The 15,556-nt window shown below is 35.9% G+C and overlaps 1 protein-coding gene across 3 annotated transcripts in view; it reads left to right on the top strand.

Annotated features, from left to right (window-relative positions):
• The window catches only part of LOC584590 (transcriptional coactivator YAP1), a 44,210-nt gene that overhangs the window by 2,534 nt on the left and 26,120 nt on the right, over positions 1-15,556 (top strand). For 2 of the 3 annotated variants that reach the window (XM_030982144.1, XM_011680013.2), the window contains exons 2-3: positions 13,450-13,564; positions 14,037-14,196. In XM_030982144.1, coding sequence (XP_030838004.1) covers positions 13,450-13,564; positions 14,037-14,196 — 275 coding nt within the window. The remainder of the gene's footprint in view (positions 1-13,449; positions 13,565-14,036; positions 14,197-15,556) is intronic. The other variant, XM_784449.5, reaches the window with a different exon arrangement.

Raw genomic sequence — 15,556 nt, 5'->3', positions numbered from 1 at the left:
AGTGTGAAAGTAATCTTAAAAATATCGAGTTTTTACTATCAGATTGTGAAGTCTTTACATGTAGGTCCTACAGCAAACAAAAGTAGGAGAAGTAATATGTAGGCCCACATATAGGCCAACATGCTAGTGAAAAAAAGATGTCTTCAAAACTACAGAGACAAAGGTGTTGTATATGTGACCAATATAATCGTACCTCCTTGAACTCCTTGGATGTAACTCGGTACTTTGTATTTTCATCACTGTTTCATGTCAAAGTGGCACACACAACTGTACACTCAACTAACTGTAAGGGCTAGACCGGACTGCGCTTGCCATGGTTACCAGCACCCTGCACCGGTGGTGTGTGGGGGTGATCAACCTGGGGGAAAGTGCAAGAGCAAGATGTTTACAACTTTCAAAGTGTCCCAGACCTAGTTTAACCTTTGACCTCTGGCTTGAGGGTGAAAATATAAGACCAGGTCAATCTCGGCATGGACCTAAGGATAAGCGAGAGGTCATATAGAGGTCCATGTCTTGGTAGAGTGTCCTCGTCCTTATACTCCTCCCAGCAAAAGTTGGACTCTGGTGATACATGTGTCACCAGAGGACTGAGAAGAGTTGGTCTCCCATTTAGCCCTGCAACTGTTCTTCATGTCAGTCTTTGAGTGGTTACCACTGGCAACCACATCCCCATCCCTATCTCTTATGCTTGTAATGGAATCTGTTTCAAGATTTCAAAATTAATTATATTGCCTCACCCCCTCCCCCTCCCCCCTCTGCAACAATAAAATCAACCTGTGAAACTAATGCATAACAAAATAATAACAACATGCACACATGAAAGAAAGAAGAAGAAAAAAACTTTAAATAAACTTGAGATACAAATATAGAATAGTGAAAAACATGTAATATTGACTTCAGTGTAGCCTTCAATAGTGTGATATTTCTTCAATTCAATACTTTGAACCTGAATTGAAGGAATCTGGAGTGAATTGGGACTAACTTTTACAAGGTTACAGTTTACACTTTAAAGTTTTGTGAGCTCCATTCTTCTCTTTGGGGGGTCGATCTTTATGGCATGTGCCCCACAGATAATCTATAAATTCACTTCACATGTAAACTCTATTGATTGTAAATGTTACAATATGCCTATTGTGACGTTCAGTAAGCATACTTTTACTTTCATTTTCAACTTCAACATTGTACAAATGGTAGGATACCCAATGGCACAATTAGATTTTATTACCTTTGTGTGTTAACTTTTTGTCCAAGTGAAATCGGGAATGTGGGAACTACTGGGTGGGAAGCCTTTTCAGAACCATAGAAATAAAAGGTCCTATATACTATTGCTCATCAAAACCAATTTAGGCTGCTGTAAGACAAGTTTAGCTAAATAAAAGCTATATGGAAACCCCATTTTCTACACTACGATGCAGAACATTTGTTTTACCACAAATGCTTTGGCAACAATTTTACCTCTGTCAATATCCTTGACTAACTGATTTCCAAACTATAATACTGGGACAAAACCTATACCTTATTCTTATACCAACCCAAAACCCTTACCTAACATCAAATGAAAACCATATCCCTATTCCGTTAACCCTGTGTTGAAATAAAACCTGGAGAAATTGTCACCAGACTCCAGAGTCAGAGAGAGTACCAAAACCTCTTGTCTCCGCTAGTAGTAGCTGGAGAAAAAAAAGTACTGTCAAACCTGCTTTCTGGAGTGGAAGCAATCAATTTAGGGGTTTTCCAGTCCAATTAGCACCCCCATCTCCTGCTCTCCTACCATGTCAATGCGTTTACTTGTCGTCCCAGCCCACCCCAGACCCCAGACAAGCAAGGTAAAGTCATCACTTTTTGCCCGTTTCCTTGCTATTTGATGAGAAAACCCTGCTTCTCTAGGTTCTGATTGACCTTATATTGACCCCGAGGGCAAATCCATTCAGATTGAACTGTCCTGTCTTTTTTTCTTCTAAAGGCTGGGTAGGATTGAATTAAAGGGGACACAGATTGGGTTGAAGTTGGATTATCATTAACAGATGGTGATAGGAAGACCAATGCGAACTGACAATTTCATAAAATGAAAGCAATGAATACATGTACATGTAGGCTTCGGTTTCCTAAATAATGATTTTTTTAAAGATGGAAAATGAAATGTTCTCTATTGTACACTAAACCAGGGACTTGGAAGACAGTGAAGGGCCTATACTCATGATATATATTCATTTTATTTTGAAGCAGGCTTCCCTTGATTTTTAGCATGTAATGCACTGACATAATCAGGTTTTGGAATTCCCCAACATAATGGAACAATATATAGGTTAAGGCTCTTTTTTAAATCGTTAGGGCGTATCCAAGAAGGAAAGTTTACAATAAGCACAAGAGTCTGACTTTTGGAGACATAGGCCTACACACACTACATTAGGCACATTCGTAGGCTCAACATTGACGTTGCCGGTCTATTTCAATTATGTTGTTAGGGAGCACAATCACACTAAAGCCAGGGGGTGGGTCCCCGCTAAAAGTAAGCCCATCCTGAGTAAGGTTTCACATAATTTCCAGCTTAAATCTGCAGCTGATCTGTGCTAATATGTCTCTGTATCTCAATTAGGGTTGTATCATTAGACAATATTGTATGATCAATGAGGCCCGATTGACTGATAGTAGGGTATATGTGTGAGCCGACCATGTTGACAAGTCCCTTTAAACTTCTCTCACAGTAGCTGTGGAGCCTTGCCTGCAAGCCTGCCTCAGTGCCTGCCAGAGAGCCAGGGACCCCCTACCCCAACAAGGCATAGGTGTCAACAGAGACACCATTCACGTGTGATGGAGAGTTCAAAATGATCATACCATATGTTTTCCTTCCTCTCAGCCCCAGCTCCTCTGTTCATACATTGAGAGCTACAACATTTTGTACAATAACTCTGTAGGCCCTAGGCTACACGCATGTACAATCAATCGTATAGTTCCTCTCATGTGAACATGGTAGTTGTGTAGCTAAATGGGGATTTGAACATCGTTTCCGCACAGCAACGTGATGAAGAAGCAAGGATGGGTTGTAGTTGGACGTCTCGACCTGTTTCCATATATTTTTAAAGCTACTTGTATCCAGGTAGTCAGTGTACTAGACTTGAGAAGTAACTTGATGAAGTTCCATGAAAATTTTTGCTTTAGAAATTCAGAAGCGCTTAGAAATTGCCAAATGTCCAGAAAGAACAGAAAATGAATGTATAATCAATGAGTAAATAACATTAAAATCGAAACAAAAAAGGAAATATTTAAATCTTATTTTACAAGCCTGCATATTCTTCAAACTAATGAGAGGGGGAGGGGGGCAGGGCCTAAGTTTCGCCCCAATAACTTTGGAATCATCTGTTTCTTATTGAGAATGAATACTAATCCATGCATTCTGCTCTCATCCGGAAGATACATGTAGGTTAATGAAATGCCCTATAAAGTCTAAAGGGTGAAAAATATTTGTACCATTTCGTACCATGGCATCCGAGCGTCATGTTCATTCAAAAATTGTAATTGGGTATTACAATGAAGCAGGGTAGAGTGCTAGTACAATGACTCTACTCTCTTTTTTATGGGATGTAATTTTCTTAAATCGCTTCTGTCATAAATCTATAAATAGGCAGTTCATTCTCATGACCTTACAGTTTGTTAAGAATGACCTTTAAGGTCTTGTATTTATTATTTGATCGGTGTGATTTGTGACTATTTTTAAAAGTAAGTTTGAAGATTATGATGTGCACTGTGCAGTATAGTTCTTTTACACTGCATTTATCACCGGTAACAGATGAGGTGGTTCCAAATTGGATGTTTTCTTTCACAAATCACAAATGCATGCTATCTTCTGAGAGCTGAATGCTGATCACTGTGTATTTCTAACTGGCCCAAGAACTCATCTGCAATTGACTTCCTGTCACTATGCAATGTTTTTGTAACTGTTTTTCTTTTTCTTCTTCGGAACAATCTCATGAATCGTGAACAATAGAAAGAAAGAACATAAAAGTGATCTGCGACCTCTGCCGCATACTTGACATACCTGTTCATTGAAATGGTATTGATACAGAACCGGGAATCGCACCATTGATAGACGATGTGGGGGAGGGGATGTAGATGTTCAGTCAAAGAACCAAACAGGGAATATTTAGGAATATTTTGAGGACAGAAGAAGAAAGATGTTTTGCCCGATTTGGGCTGTGTTTGGTTCATGGGAAGGTTTACTTAATCATACTCTGTTTGCCATCGGAAACAAAAAAGTGGAGTTGAAAGGAAGTGAGATGTTTTGCTCTGTCAGCGGTGTGGAACAGTGAGAGGCTCTCGAGCATGTGTATCTATCACAGAAAAAGACTAGTAGGGCCTGAGGATATTATGACCATTAATATTTTAGAACCTCATGCACAATACAGTCATGTTTTTGAGGTGAAGTTAGAAATATATTTTCAACTCACATGGATTATGAGACAACAAAAAAACAAATCATTAAAATGCAAAATATTTGGTAAACATGCTCATCCCAATTCTCACACGATGCTTAGCAGTATTGTCATATTTGTCGAATCAATTTTTGCTTTACTTTCCTTTTCCTTTTACTGGGGAGCATTTTTGCAGTAAAATTGAATTTTCCCACAAGAAAAAAAAAACATTAAAAAAAAAAAGGAAAATAATTTGGTAAACAAGCTCATTACTATTCTCGCTGCTCAATGCTTACAAAACTGTTGGTATTATCTACTTTAAAAATGGAGTAAATATCTTTGTTTTCATTGATCTACTATTCCTATAAACCTTGTTTTCTTGGTCGGGCTTCGTACAAATTTTGAATGCAGACTTTATTCCAAAGGAAAAATTATTTTAATGGTACTATTTTTGTAGACTTGCCTTGGGCTAAATTGCTCTCAGCATTTAATAATTTGATCCATGTTTATGAATCCAAGATTCCTGAAATTAAAGTAAGGAAAACAACAATGGCAAGTTAGGGGAAGGGGGAGGATGGCTTGTGCGCCTTCTCACATGTCTCCCATTTAGCCTTTCAGAAACATGACAAAAGTGAATACCATTTCCCCCCACCCTGGAATATATTTGTTCTTGCCATCTGTAGAATATTCTTGAATCTGCCATTGAATGTTGTTTACCATTACCAACATGATTTTTTTAAAGGAAAAGAGACGATATTGGACATATCATATTCTTCCAAATTTCTTTGTCAAAGTCTAAAACATGACAAAATTGAAATAGTGTTTATTCAACACCCATAAAAGGCGCTGTACTGTACATAATAGGTTAGCTTTTTAAAATATAAGATGACTTTGTATATATATACCAATATATGATTAGCAATGCAACATCCATGGGTGTTTCCTGTAACGTTCTATTGATGAGTCATAGACTTGTAGATTATTAATTAATATGCATGACAGCCATATGGACATATAGCAGGTGTATATATTTGGATCTGATGATGTATGTTGTTGGGTATCCTATGCGTTATCGATGAAGGGACAGAAACGATTGTGTATGAGTCAGCTAGTACAAACAATCAATATATTGTGTGCATGAAAATAAGGGAGATATCTCTTAGTTGATTTAGATTTTAGCTGATAAGTAGAAGAGGGTTGTTATGTTTTTTTTAATTCATTAAAACAAGAACTTGAAACACAGCCCCCAAACCATGTGAAAACCTTCTTTTCTTGGGGGGGGGGGGGGACTGTCATATAAGCTACTTGAAAAACCCATAAGAAACCGTCAGTATTTGTCTTGATAATTCTTGTTGTTTTTTTGTTTGTTAGTTGTGCGCATGCGTTAGCACGGAAGCGGGGAGAGTCACATGACCCAAAACGGGAATAATACATCATTCTTTTGACAGTGAGCATTTACACTGCAAAAACCTGTAAAATTTCTGCCTGCTTTTAAAAAGACCACACTCCAGAGGTGTTTAAAAAAAAAATTATTTGTAGATTAATGTACAACCTGTACATGTACATGAATACAAACAAATTGAGATTCGGAATGAAAAGAAAAGTACATGACCATTAAAACATGATAGGCAATACAGGAAGTAGTTGGTGCCCAATAGTTCTCTGGATTGCTTCCTTCTCAGTAGTAGTCTGTAGATGCAGACCCGTTCCATTTACATGTAAGTGGAGCATGAGCAAGTACATGTGCATGTGGAATTGGGTGTCTGCATGGGAAATCTTGGTGAGAAAATGAAGGTGTTAGAATAGTTATGATATTTATAGTGTACATTATTTACAATACATGTAAGAAATTGTTCCCCTTCTTTTGCCCTCTCTCTTGCATCAATCTCATACCCTGAAAGGCAACTCAAACTGAAACTGTTATCTTTTTGCTTGCTTGTCTGAGGTTTTACAACTTTTTACACATGAGCTTGCGTGTCAGAAGTTTGTTTCCGACTACACTTGTAATAAATATAGGAGCTTGGAATCGAGACTGTACTGGTTAGAGTAATCAGGGTCTGAGAAACATGAGCTTAGAGATCATGTGACATGACTCGACTAGGTTGACTTATTTTGGTATGAAGTCCTGTTGTGATTGTGTTCCAGTTTCACTTTCTTAGAGAGCCTGCCTGACCTTAATTGAACCTTACTCCGTGCCCCAAGATTAGCCCTCGAATCTCATAATTTCATGGAAGGACTTGCAGAAATTATGTTACTCATGATGCGTCAGAAAAATATGTTCATGTCATCATAAATAAATACAACATTTCATTGATAAAGAATTTTTCCATAAGATACGAAGTGTTAAGAGAACTTTATCATATAAAGTATACATTAATTACAAACAAAGAGTGATATTAAAAGAAATAAAAAAGGATGCATTTTCACCTTTCAGACACTTCTTGAACGGTGTTTAGGTATAGAGATATATGTTACTTCTGCTGTACTACTACTACTACTAATAATAATACTAATAATAATAGTAATGATGATAATGATAATAACAACAACATCATCAACATTAATAGTTATTATGGTGTGTCATAAAGTGGTGAACCGTCTCTATACAGCATGTAGGTACACCACCGTACAGCTGCAATAGACCCATGGTGCCAGGCTTACGTGTTCTTTCGCATGTACAGTGTACGTTGTGTATGTTTTCATCCGTAATCAGTAGATAAATATCTACCATAGACGCCTATAAGGAGTCTCAAAAGTGGGTTAAGTGCATGCAAGTTAGCGATAAAGGGTTATTTGGTTATTAATTCAAGTTCATTTGTGGTCAACTCATATTTGCAGAGATAATAAATATTAATGGAGGTAGAATAAATTTGCACCCGTCCCTTCCTGTGTGCATGTGTGTATTTCCGGTTTTTAGGCCCGGTTTCCGGTGAGTGTGGTCTAAAACGGTAACTTTTGTCGCTCATGAGAAAAGCGAGCATGTCTCCCTTTTTATTGACTCTGTAAATATTTACTTAATGACAGGGGAAGAAGACCAATTCAATTACTGTGGTGTAACAATTGCAATGTATTGCGTATTCTGGGTAGTCAGCTGTGTGTAAAACAAGAGAAGCAAGGATTTTGATGTATATTGGTTAAATGGAGTTTGCATTAATGTATTACACATTATTCTGTGAAAAACTTCTTTGTTCAATTTGTTTAGTGTAATTGCGTTATAGTTCGAGTAGTTCTTTATGTGTACATTCACATATATTTGCCATTGGGCAATAGTAAAACAAAAGATCAGTCATCAGTCTAACTCAAACTGGTTATGAATATCTAATAACTTAAGATAACTTAAGATGAAAAAAAAATGTTTGGTTTATTCACTGTATTGATTTAGGGTTGGTGATTAAAAGATATGCATACCATCAGATGAAATGCAGTTTATAAAAGTTCAAAGAGACATTTACAAAAGTTTACAAAGTAATGGGTTCAATAAAAAATTCTTCATAACTTCATGTATTTTCAATTTCATAACTTTGTATCCAATTTTGACTCAAGGGAGGAATAAGTTATGAGTTGTTGAAGGCAACACAAACTGATACCTCTGGGACTACACTACCCACAGAAGGCCAACAATATACACTTTAATCAAGGGTTTCCTAGCTTTGACACATCTTTTATTGTACAGTGTTCTCAATGCCAAATACATTTATAACTGATTCATATGGTGGATACATTGCCTGGTAATCTATAGGATCTGTTACGGCCATTTTGCCAACGATGAGCGAAATCGCACATGTCTGGGTTAAAGTACAATTGTACATTGAAATCGAAAGCTGGATAATTGCGTCACAAATTACTCTGATGGGGGGCCAGGGGTCGTATGCAGAGAGGCCATGCTATCAGGCCCGTGCACATAAAAGTACAATGTAATTGGTCTGCTGGCTGTTCGTAAGGCATATCAGTGAGTTGAAGGTAAGATGAGACATGTAGGAGATTTAATTGATAAAAGGAAATCTGATTTAAAGTCAAAGTTTTTGTCCTGTGTAAACCTTATGTTGTAAATACATGTAGTGTTCAGTAGTCCTATTCTCACAGATTTTACTCATGGGTTGGTTGGAGTCTTTGCCTACTTAAAACGGTTTTAATTTTGTCTGTCAGATATCTTTCTGATTGTTCCCCCCCCCCCCCCCCCTCTTTAAAAAAAGAGAATTCTGGATCTGCCCCTGCATGTACAGCTTTACCTTTTTAAAACTTCTGGTAATGAAATGACGTTTTTAGAAAAACAAGTATGAAGTATATCTGTACTTCTAAAATCATTGATCATATCATACAGTAGTAGATGACTGTGAATCTCAAGAGATAAAAACCTAGGAATAAAACTCACTCAAAAGTACAACATACATACAGGATTACTCGCTTGATTTCCTTATACCTGTCTTTGCCAAATACTTAGCTTTTGGTATTAGACTGTTTCTAGAAAAACACTGATTTAGTATACATTATTTTAATAGTCTTGAAATTCATAGTACTTCCTTTTTTTTTTTTTATGGAAATGTATTTGCCATCATTATCAGAACTGGAGATAACCTGTGAAAACATAGATTGTAATCAAATGTTTGGGTTAACTCTTATCTTTTAACAATAGAGCATACAAATAAGGGTCATCGCGGAACTGGGTTGAATAAATCCTTCAAAATGTACTAAATGTTCATGGCCAAGTAGGTGGATATTGCAAAGTAAAATTGTGATATTTGAGGAGGGGTAATAAAGTTTGTTTGCTTTGATTGGGGGAATCATAAGTAAAGCAAAGTCAATAACTGTTTTAGATTAATGGCTGGTGATAGAAAGACATGTCGATACATGAATGAATACTACGAACCATGCCAGAATACCCATAATTCTTGTTAATCTTGCAACGTCCTATGATATTGGGTTAGTAGGCCTACATATATATGTTATCAATCATAAGTTTGTCAATAACATTTAGATTTCAACATAAAGTCTATTTGTGCAATCATTAAGTCAGGTCCAAATTTAAAGTGTAGTAATCGCCAAATCAATTGTAAGGGGTTCCATGTCGCGGTATGTATTCAATATATAAGTTTAAAATATTACTTCTACAAAGTGATATTGTAGGTTAAATAGATACACCTTCAATGACTGCAATGAAAAGTAAGACATCTTGTTGAGTGGACTAAATGTGGTTAAGAATAGGGCATGCACAGAACCAAATTCAGACTTGGTTCTGTTAAATGTAGGTTTTATTTTATCTTTTTAATATTTTCTTCATACTCCATATCCATTTACATAAAGAATGCCAGGCAAAGTTATGTTGGGGAAGATTTTACACAATCAAACTGTACACAGATTTATTTTCTGATGAATTGTAACAGAATTGCAAATACTCTTAAAGATTCAAGGTGCTGAAACACAGTTGAAAAACCCTGAAAATAAAACATGTGAGGATAATAAAAATAGTCTTTATAAAGCGCGTACCATGGACAAGGCTACTGAAATTGTCCTAGGATGATTTTTCAAAATTATTTATGATCAGGTTTAGTGTGAGCTCAGACCTCTTACATTCATTACAGATAATGTTTTCAATTGAAATTGAAAAGATTTGTTGGATGTGATTGGATTCCATCATGTCTGTTTTTTCACAGGCAAAATTATAAGTGTTGTGTTATTATCACGAATGTGAGTTTTGTAGACCCAAATCTTTACATGTAAAATGGAGTTTAAGGTCAAGGTTCAAATTTTGTGTTAGTCCAAGTTTAACAATTTCTCCATATTGTACTTTGAGGGTGAAAATGTTCAAAATATCTTGAAAAGACTTGTTTGTTCATAATATTGAATTCCGTTTTTCATGCCTTCACACGCAAACTATGAATTTTTTGTGGGGACTGTTTTTTGTAATATGGTCAGGACTGAGATGTTTGCTTGTATTCATACATGCCCTCGGGTGTGCTTTAAAAGAACTGATATGGACTATAAGAATAGGTATTATATGGTGCTTTTCCGAAGTGCAAACAGTGTATTGGCAGGTTGGAGCCTAGATCTAGACGTGATCAAGGAGTTGATTTAGGCTCTTGGCATAGTCCAGGCTCTTCTCAGCATTATCCAGCCATAGGGTTGTCGTCACCAAATAGAAACCTCTGTGAAAGGAATTACATTTTTTCAACAACAAAAAAATGCTTATATATTCGCCAACCTTGATAGGAAAGTGATAAAATTGGGCACTTTACAGTACTTAATCAGATAGTCCCTGGTCAAAAGGGACATTATTCATACAATGCAAGGTATTTCCCTATTTTCTTTATCTTCCTTTTTTAAACATCTTAGAATCAAAGATTTGACCATAAGTTGTGATGGTTTACCAACACTGCACATGGCCTTTAACCTTTTATACTCTGGATTATAAGTAGAAAGGGAAGGGTGGGGAAACTGAGGAAGAAATTGCTTGTATTTTACAGAAACGTCCAGTTTTGTTGATGAACATGGAGGCTCACATAACTTGAAGAGGACCATACAACCCATCAGATAGATGTGTGTGAAATTTATATCATCTAGTCCTCATTACACTCAGGAACTAATCAGGATGGAAATAGATGAGTGCTCCATGTACTTTTATGATAGGCTACATGTACATGTAAGCTTCATTGATATGCTCTGATTTCATGCATTACGACCCATTCACAAAATTCTTTTTATAGCCACTTTTTAGAAGAATTGTGGTTTTGTTTTCATTTGTGGGAAAAAAAAATCTCCCACGGACCCCGCCTATTTCTTTTACACCAATTTGACCGATTACAATAGATAGATGCTGTTCTATCCATCATTTTACGTAAGTGTACCACAAAATTTTACCAACTTTTCCCCCTTTTTTGATGCAATTGGACCATGAAATTGAGCCTGATTCATCCACATTTAGAACACCCATTTCTCTTTTCATTTGGATATTCCTCTTGAACTTGAACAGATATTTATTACAAGTAAATTTTGAAAAGAGAGATAACACTTGAGGAATTGATCTCATTTGCTAGGTTGTCAGTTACAATTGTAAGTTTTATCAAAAAAAATTAGGTAAAAGCCAGAGTTAATATTAATATCAGTATCAGGGCTTTAGAGAAAGCAAGAAACTCTAACATGATAGATAAAAATTATGTTGAACATTGCACACTCATCCATTGTCATTAATATTGTTAAGTGTGAACTTTTAAAACAAACTTCTGGAACATTAGATTTAGTAGTATTACTGCATCATATACTATCCAACTGGTAATGTAAACACTCCCATGATCTATACATTGGGACTGTCCAACTGAATATTTCCATGGGCTGGTTATTGTGGATACCGGTAGATGTACATGTTACTCTCTGTTAAGTGTGAACACACCCATGGCTTAATGTGGGCTGTTCCTACACTCTGTGTAATGTTAAAGCACCCAAGAGCTTGTGTATGTGGATAGTTGTAATCCTCTGTGTAATGTGAACACTTCCATGGGAAGTTTATGGTGAAAGCACCCCAGAACCATTGTTACCCTCTGTGTAATGTGAACACAATCATGGACTGGTTATTGTGGGCTGTTCTAAACCTCTGATTACAATCTGTCGTAAACCACAGGGGTACTGCTTACGTCCATTGGTGTGGCCTTATTTGGGCAGATCCATCAAAACTGTCCTGCTTTTCAACTCCATCTTTTCCACTGCAGTCTACTCTATGGGTATCAGGACTGTATAATGATAAAAGCTTTTTCACTTTATACCATGTAGAATATTTTCATCTTTATTTTACAATAAAATATTTAAAAAAACTAGGTATTTCTTTCATTACACATTTCATAAGGTCAGGGCTTGATACTAACAGACGCACAGGACACATGGGCACCCAAAATCTAAGTCCGGTTTGTTTTAGAATAATTCACATATAATTTATAAACATGAAATATATGGGTGAATATGAAACAGTATTTGCAACTTTGCGTCTGATTTTTCTGTATTAAGTTACATGTATCAAGTACGGGATAAGTGATTATTTTGCAATGTTTTCTGCAGTATGAGTGACTGTGGCTGGAGTGAAATGATGTCCGATGTTGAGTGAAGAAGTGTTTACTTCATAATTGGAAAGTTTAAACGTTGAATGTGTATTTGAAGGTACATACTTTTTCATTAACAGGGCACTATCGGTTTGAATTATAGTTGTACGTTTTATTGTGTGTTGTTGTTGATCACTATGTTGTAATTCAATGAAAATATAATTACATGTAAAAATGAATATATATATAATAATGATTTCCCTCTAATATTCTGTTGGTGATCCATGTGCTTTGTGTTCATAATGGACTAAAAAATCAATAATCCATTGCATTCATATTGTTATGCTTCAAAAATGAAGAAGAAAGAAGAAAGAGACCAAAGAAAGATTTAAAATGAGTGTTAATTGGCAAATCACAATATAAGTTCATTTTATTGTTGTTCATGTGGTTTTTCACTAAGTTTTCATGAGCCAAATATTTTCATTACATTTTCATGATAGAAGTATTAATAAGTAATAAACAATTTCAGATTAACCAGCACTCCTTTAGATATTGAAAAATCAAATGTTCGGCATTACGATGTTAAAACAACATTTTAAAGGCAGGGTACACTAATAACACTACTTCAAATTTACTTGTACTGCCATCTGCTGTTCTGACAGCCATGTCCCATAATGCATCACCAAATGATGACAGTATACATGTATGCTTGATGATGCTTACATGTAGTTACAGGAATTGGAAATCACTCTGTGTCTGCCTTCACCCGAAGATGCGCAATTGAAAAATACAGTGGTGGTAGCGATGTACTCTCTGTAAAATAACCTGCCTTTAAAACTTCATTTGAAAGAGTTCACCTCTAACTTTTAATTATTAACCTGTTAACTACTGAATTATGTAGTTCCCATAGGCTTAACACAGGGACCACCAGGTTCCAGTACGCAATGGGTTAAGGAGTTCCTTTATTTATCGCTCTACTACCAATCTCACCAATCAGTTTTTATTTTCACATATTGTACTCCTAACAGTCATAGCAATCAGCAAACGACATGGGAAGACCCAAGAAAGCCTCAACCTCCTAGTGTTCCCAATCAGCTGAGCAAACCAAACACAAATACAAATAATAATCAGGTGAGTCAAGCCCTCCTCTATTTATTTATTTATTTGTTATTTATTCCGCAATTCACAAAAAATATTACAATGTAAATATAGGTTAACAAACTTCTTCTTTGCCATTCCCATTGTGTTGTGTACTTTTCATGGAAATAAACTTTTTACCCAAAGAATATTACTTGTGGGCCCTTTAAATAGTCAGGTCTTATTAAGCAGGATTACTGAATAAATTTTAACCATTTATTATTTTTTTCTTAAAATTATCATGATAATAATAATAATAATGATGATGGTAAAATAATTATTATTTTTTTATTTTTTAAAAATAAATATCTTTAATAAGAAAGTTATGAATTGTTAATGACATGAACAACTTTGAAAAATCACAACACAAAATTGGCAACTCAATCATGAGTCTGTGACGTCATTGCCTCTATCATTACTATTATTACCATCAGTAAATGATACCAATTATCATTACTCCATGCAGGTGCAGCAGATCATCATGCAAGGCAACGGTCAGCCCCTGCCGTCCATGCATGATCTCGGGCCGCTGCCGATCAACTGGGAGCAAGCCGTGACACCAGAGGGCGAGGTTTATTTTATCAATCACGTCGAAAGGACGACAACATGGCTGGACCCTAGGATTGGTAAGTGGATCATCATTTTGAAATGTTTTGTAGTGCTAGATATTGATAAGTCGCCACAAAACTTAGACAAAAAAAACGTCCATTTTCATCTTTGAGCATTTTCACATGTTTTATGATTCGTGCTACAGTAACGATTGTTCCAGCACTGACCGAATTCCTCATGACATTCAAGGGCCAAAGTCAAAGCCACCATTGACCAAACACTAGCCCTAACCCAAACCCTGAAATCTGACCTGAAATTTGAATGCAACCCTAACCCTAGCGCTATTTACATGTACTATGTATCATGCAAAAATTGCCCTGTATATGACACAAGATCAACCATCAGTTTGAATTTGACATGTAATATTTGGTCAAATCTGTCATTCTAGATTCAGTAATATATCAGAAAGTTGATTGATTCTAAATATTGTTTTTATTAATAATTAAAATAATTTCCCCCCAAAATGGTGTAATTGTAGACACTGCTAAATTTCAAGGTAGTCATATGCAAACAGTGCTACCACTAACCTGAATCTGCGGTTTACCCCCATTGCACTCATGTGAGTCCCTAATTTAGACTTTGGTTGAATATATATGCCGCTCCTGCCAAGGCCCTACCTTTATTTGAAATGACTGTTCAAATAAACTCTTTATTTCGTCACCAAAGTAGTTCAATCAGTGTCAAGTTTGTTTGTGAAATTGGAGTTGATTGCATGCGCTTTAATAACAATAGAGTACATTAAAGGTAAAGACCAGTTATGGTCATGCGATTGCATTGTGAAAGAAACGTTGTGGAATCGATCAGAAAAGGTTGATCATCTAGCATCTGCAAGGTTCTGGAATCATCAAAATGATCAGAAATTTGGCCCATTCTTCGTAAAGTTACAAGCACTATACACAGAAAGATGTATATGGGACTACCCTATATCTCTCACAGACCATGAGAGAAACAAATTTACCAAATATATGAATTAGTAGGCGGTTTCCCGGCAAATTTTTTATCATCATGTTTTAGTCAAAACATATTCTTTCACATGATTGGTAATGGGAGCTTCCATTTCATTTTTAGAAATTGGGGCATTTCTAATACTGGTCTTTACCTTTAAGCTTTTTTGCAAACTTTAATATACAGGGCCTTGTGAAGATATATGTGCATATGACATGTCCATTAGAACACAGAGTTAAGCCTTTCTGGCTCATAATGGAGAATTTGTTCTGGTTATGAATGTTCATTTTTGCTTCTTTTGAAAATATATTTACTTACATCACAATTATGTCAAGATACATGTTGAGTTGTATTTGCTTTTATATTTTTTGAACTGACTAAATTGTCAGTATGTTAAAAAAAGGGGAGCTGAATTCCATGAAAAACATAGAA

This window comes from Strongylocentrotus purpuratus, unplaced genomic scaffold (genome assembly GCF_000002235.5).
Source record: "Strongylocentrotus purpuratus isolate Spur 01 unplaced genomic scaffold, Spur_5.0 spur5_scaffold_12, whole genome shotgun sequence".
Classification (NCBI taxonomy): Eukaryota; Metazoa; Echinodermata; class Echinoidea; order Camarodonta; family Strongylocentrotidae; genus Strongylocentrotus; species Strongylocentrotus purpuratus.
The sequence above is the reverse complement of the archived record's forward strand: the minus strand, read 5'-3'. Positions and strand labels throughout refer to the sequence as shown.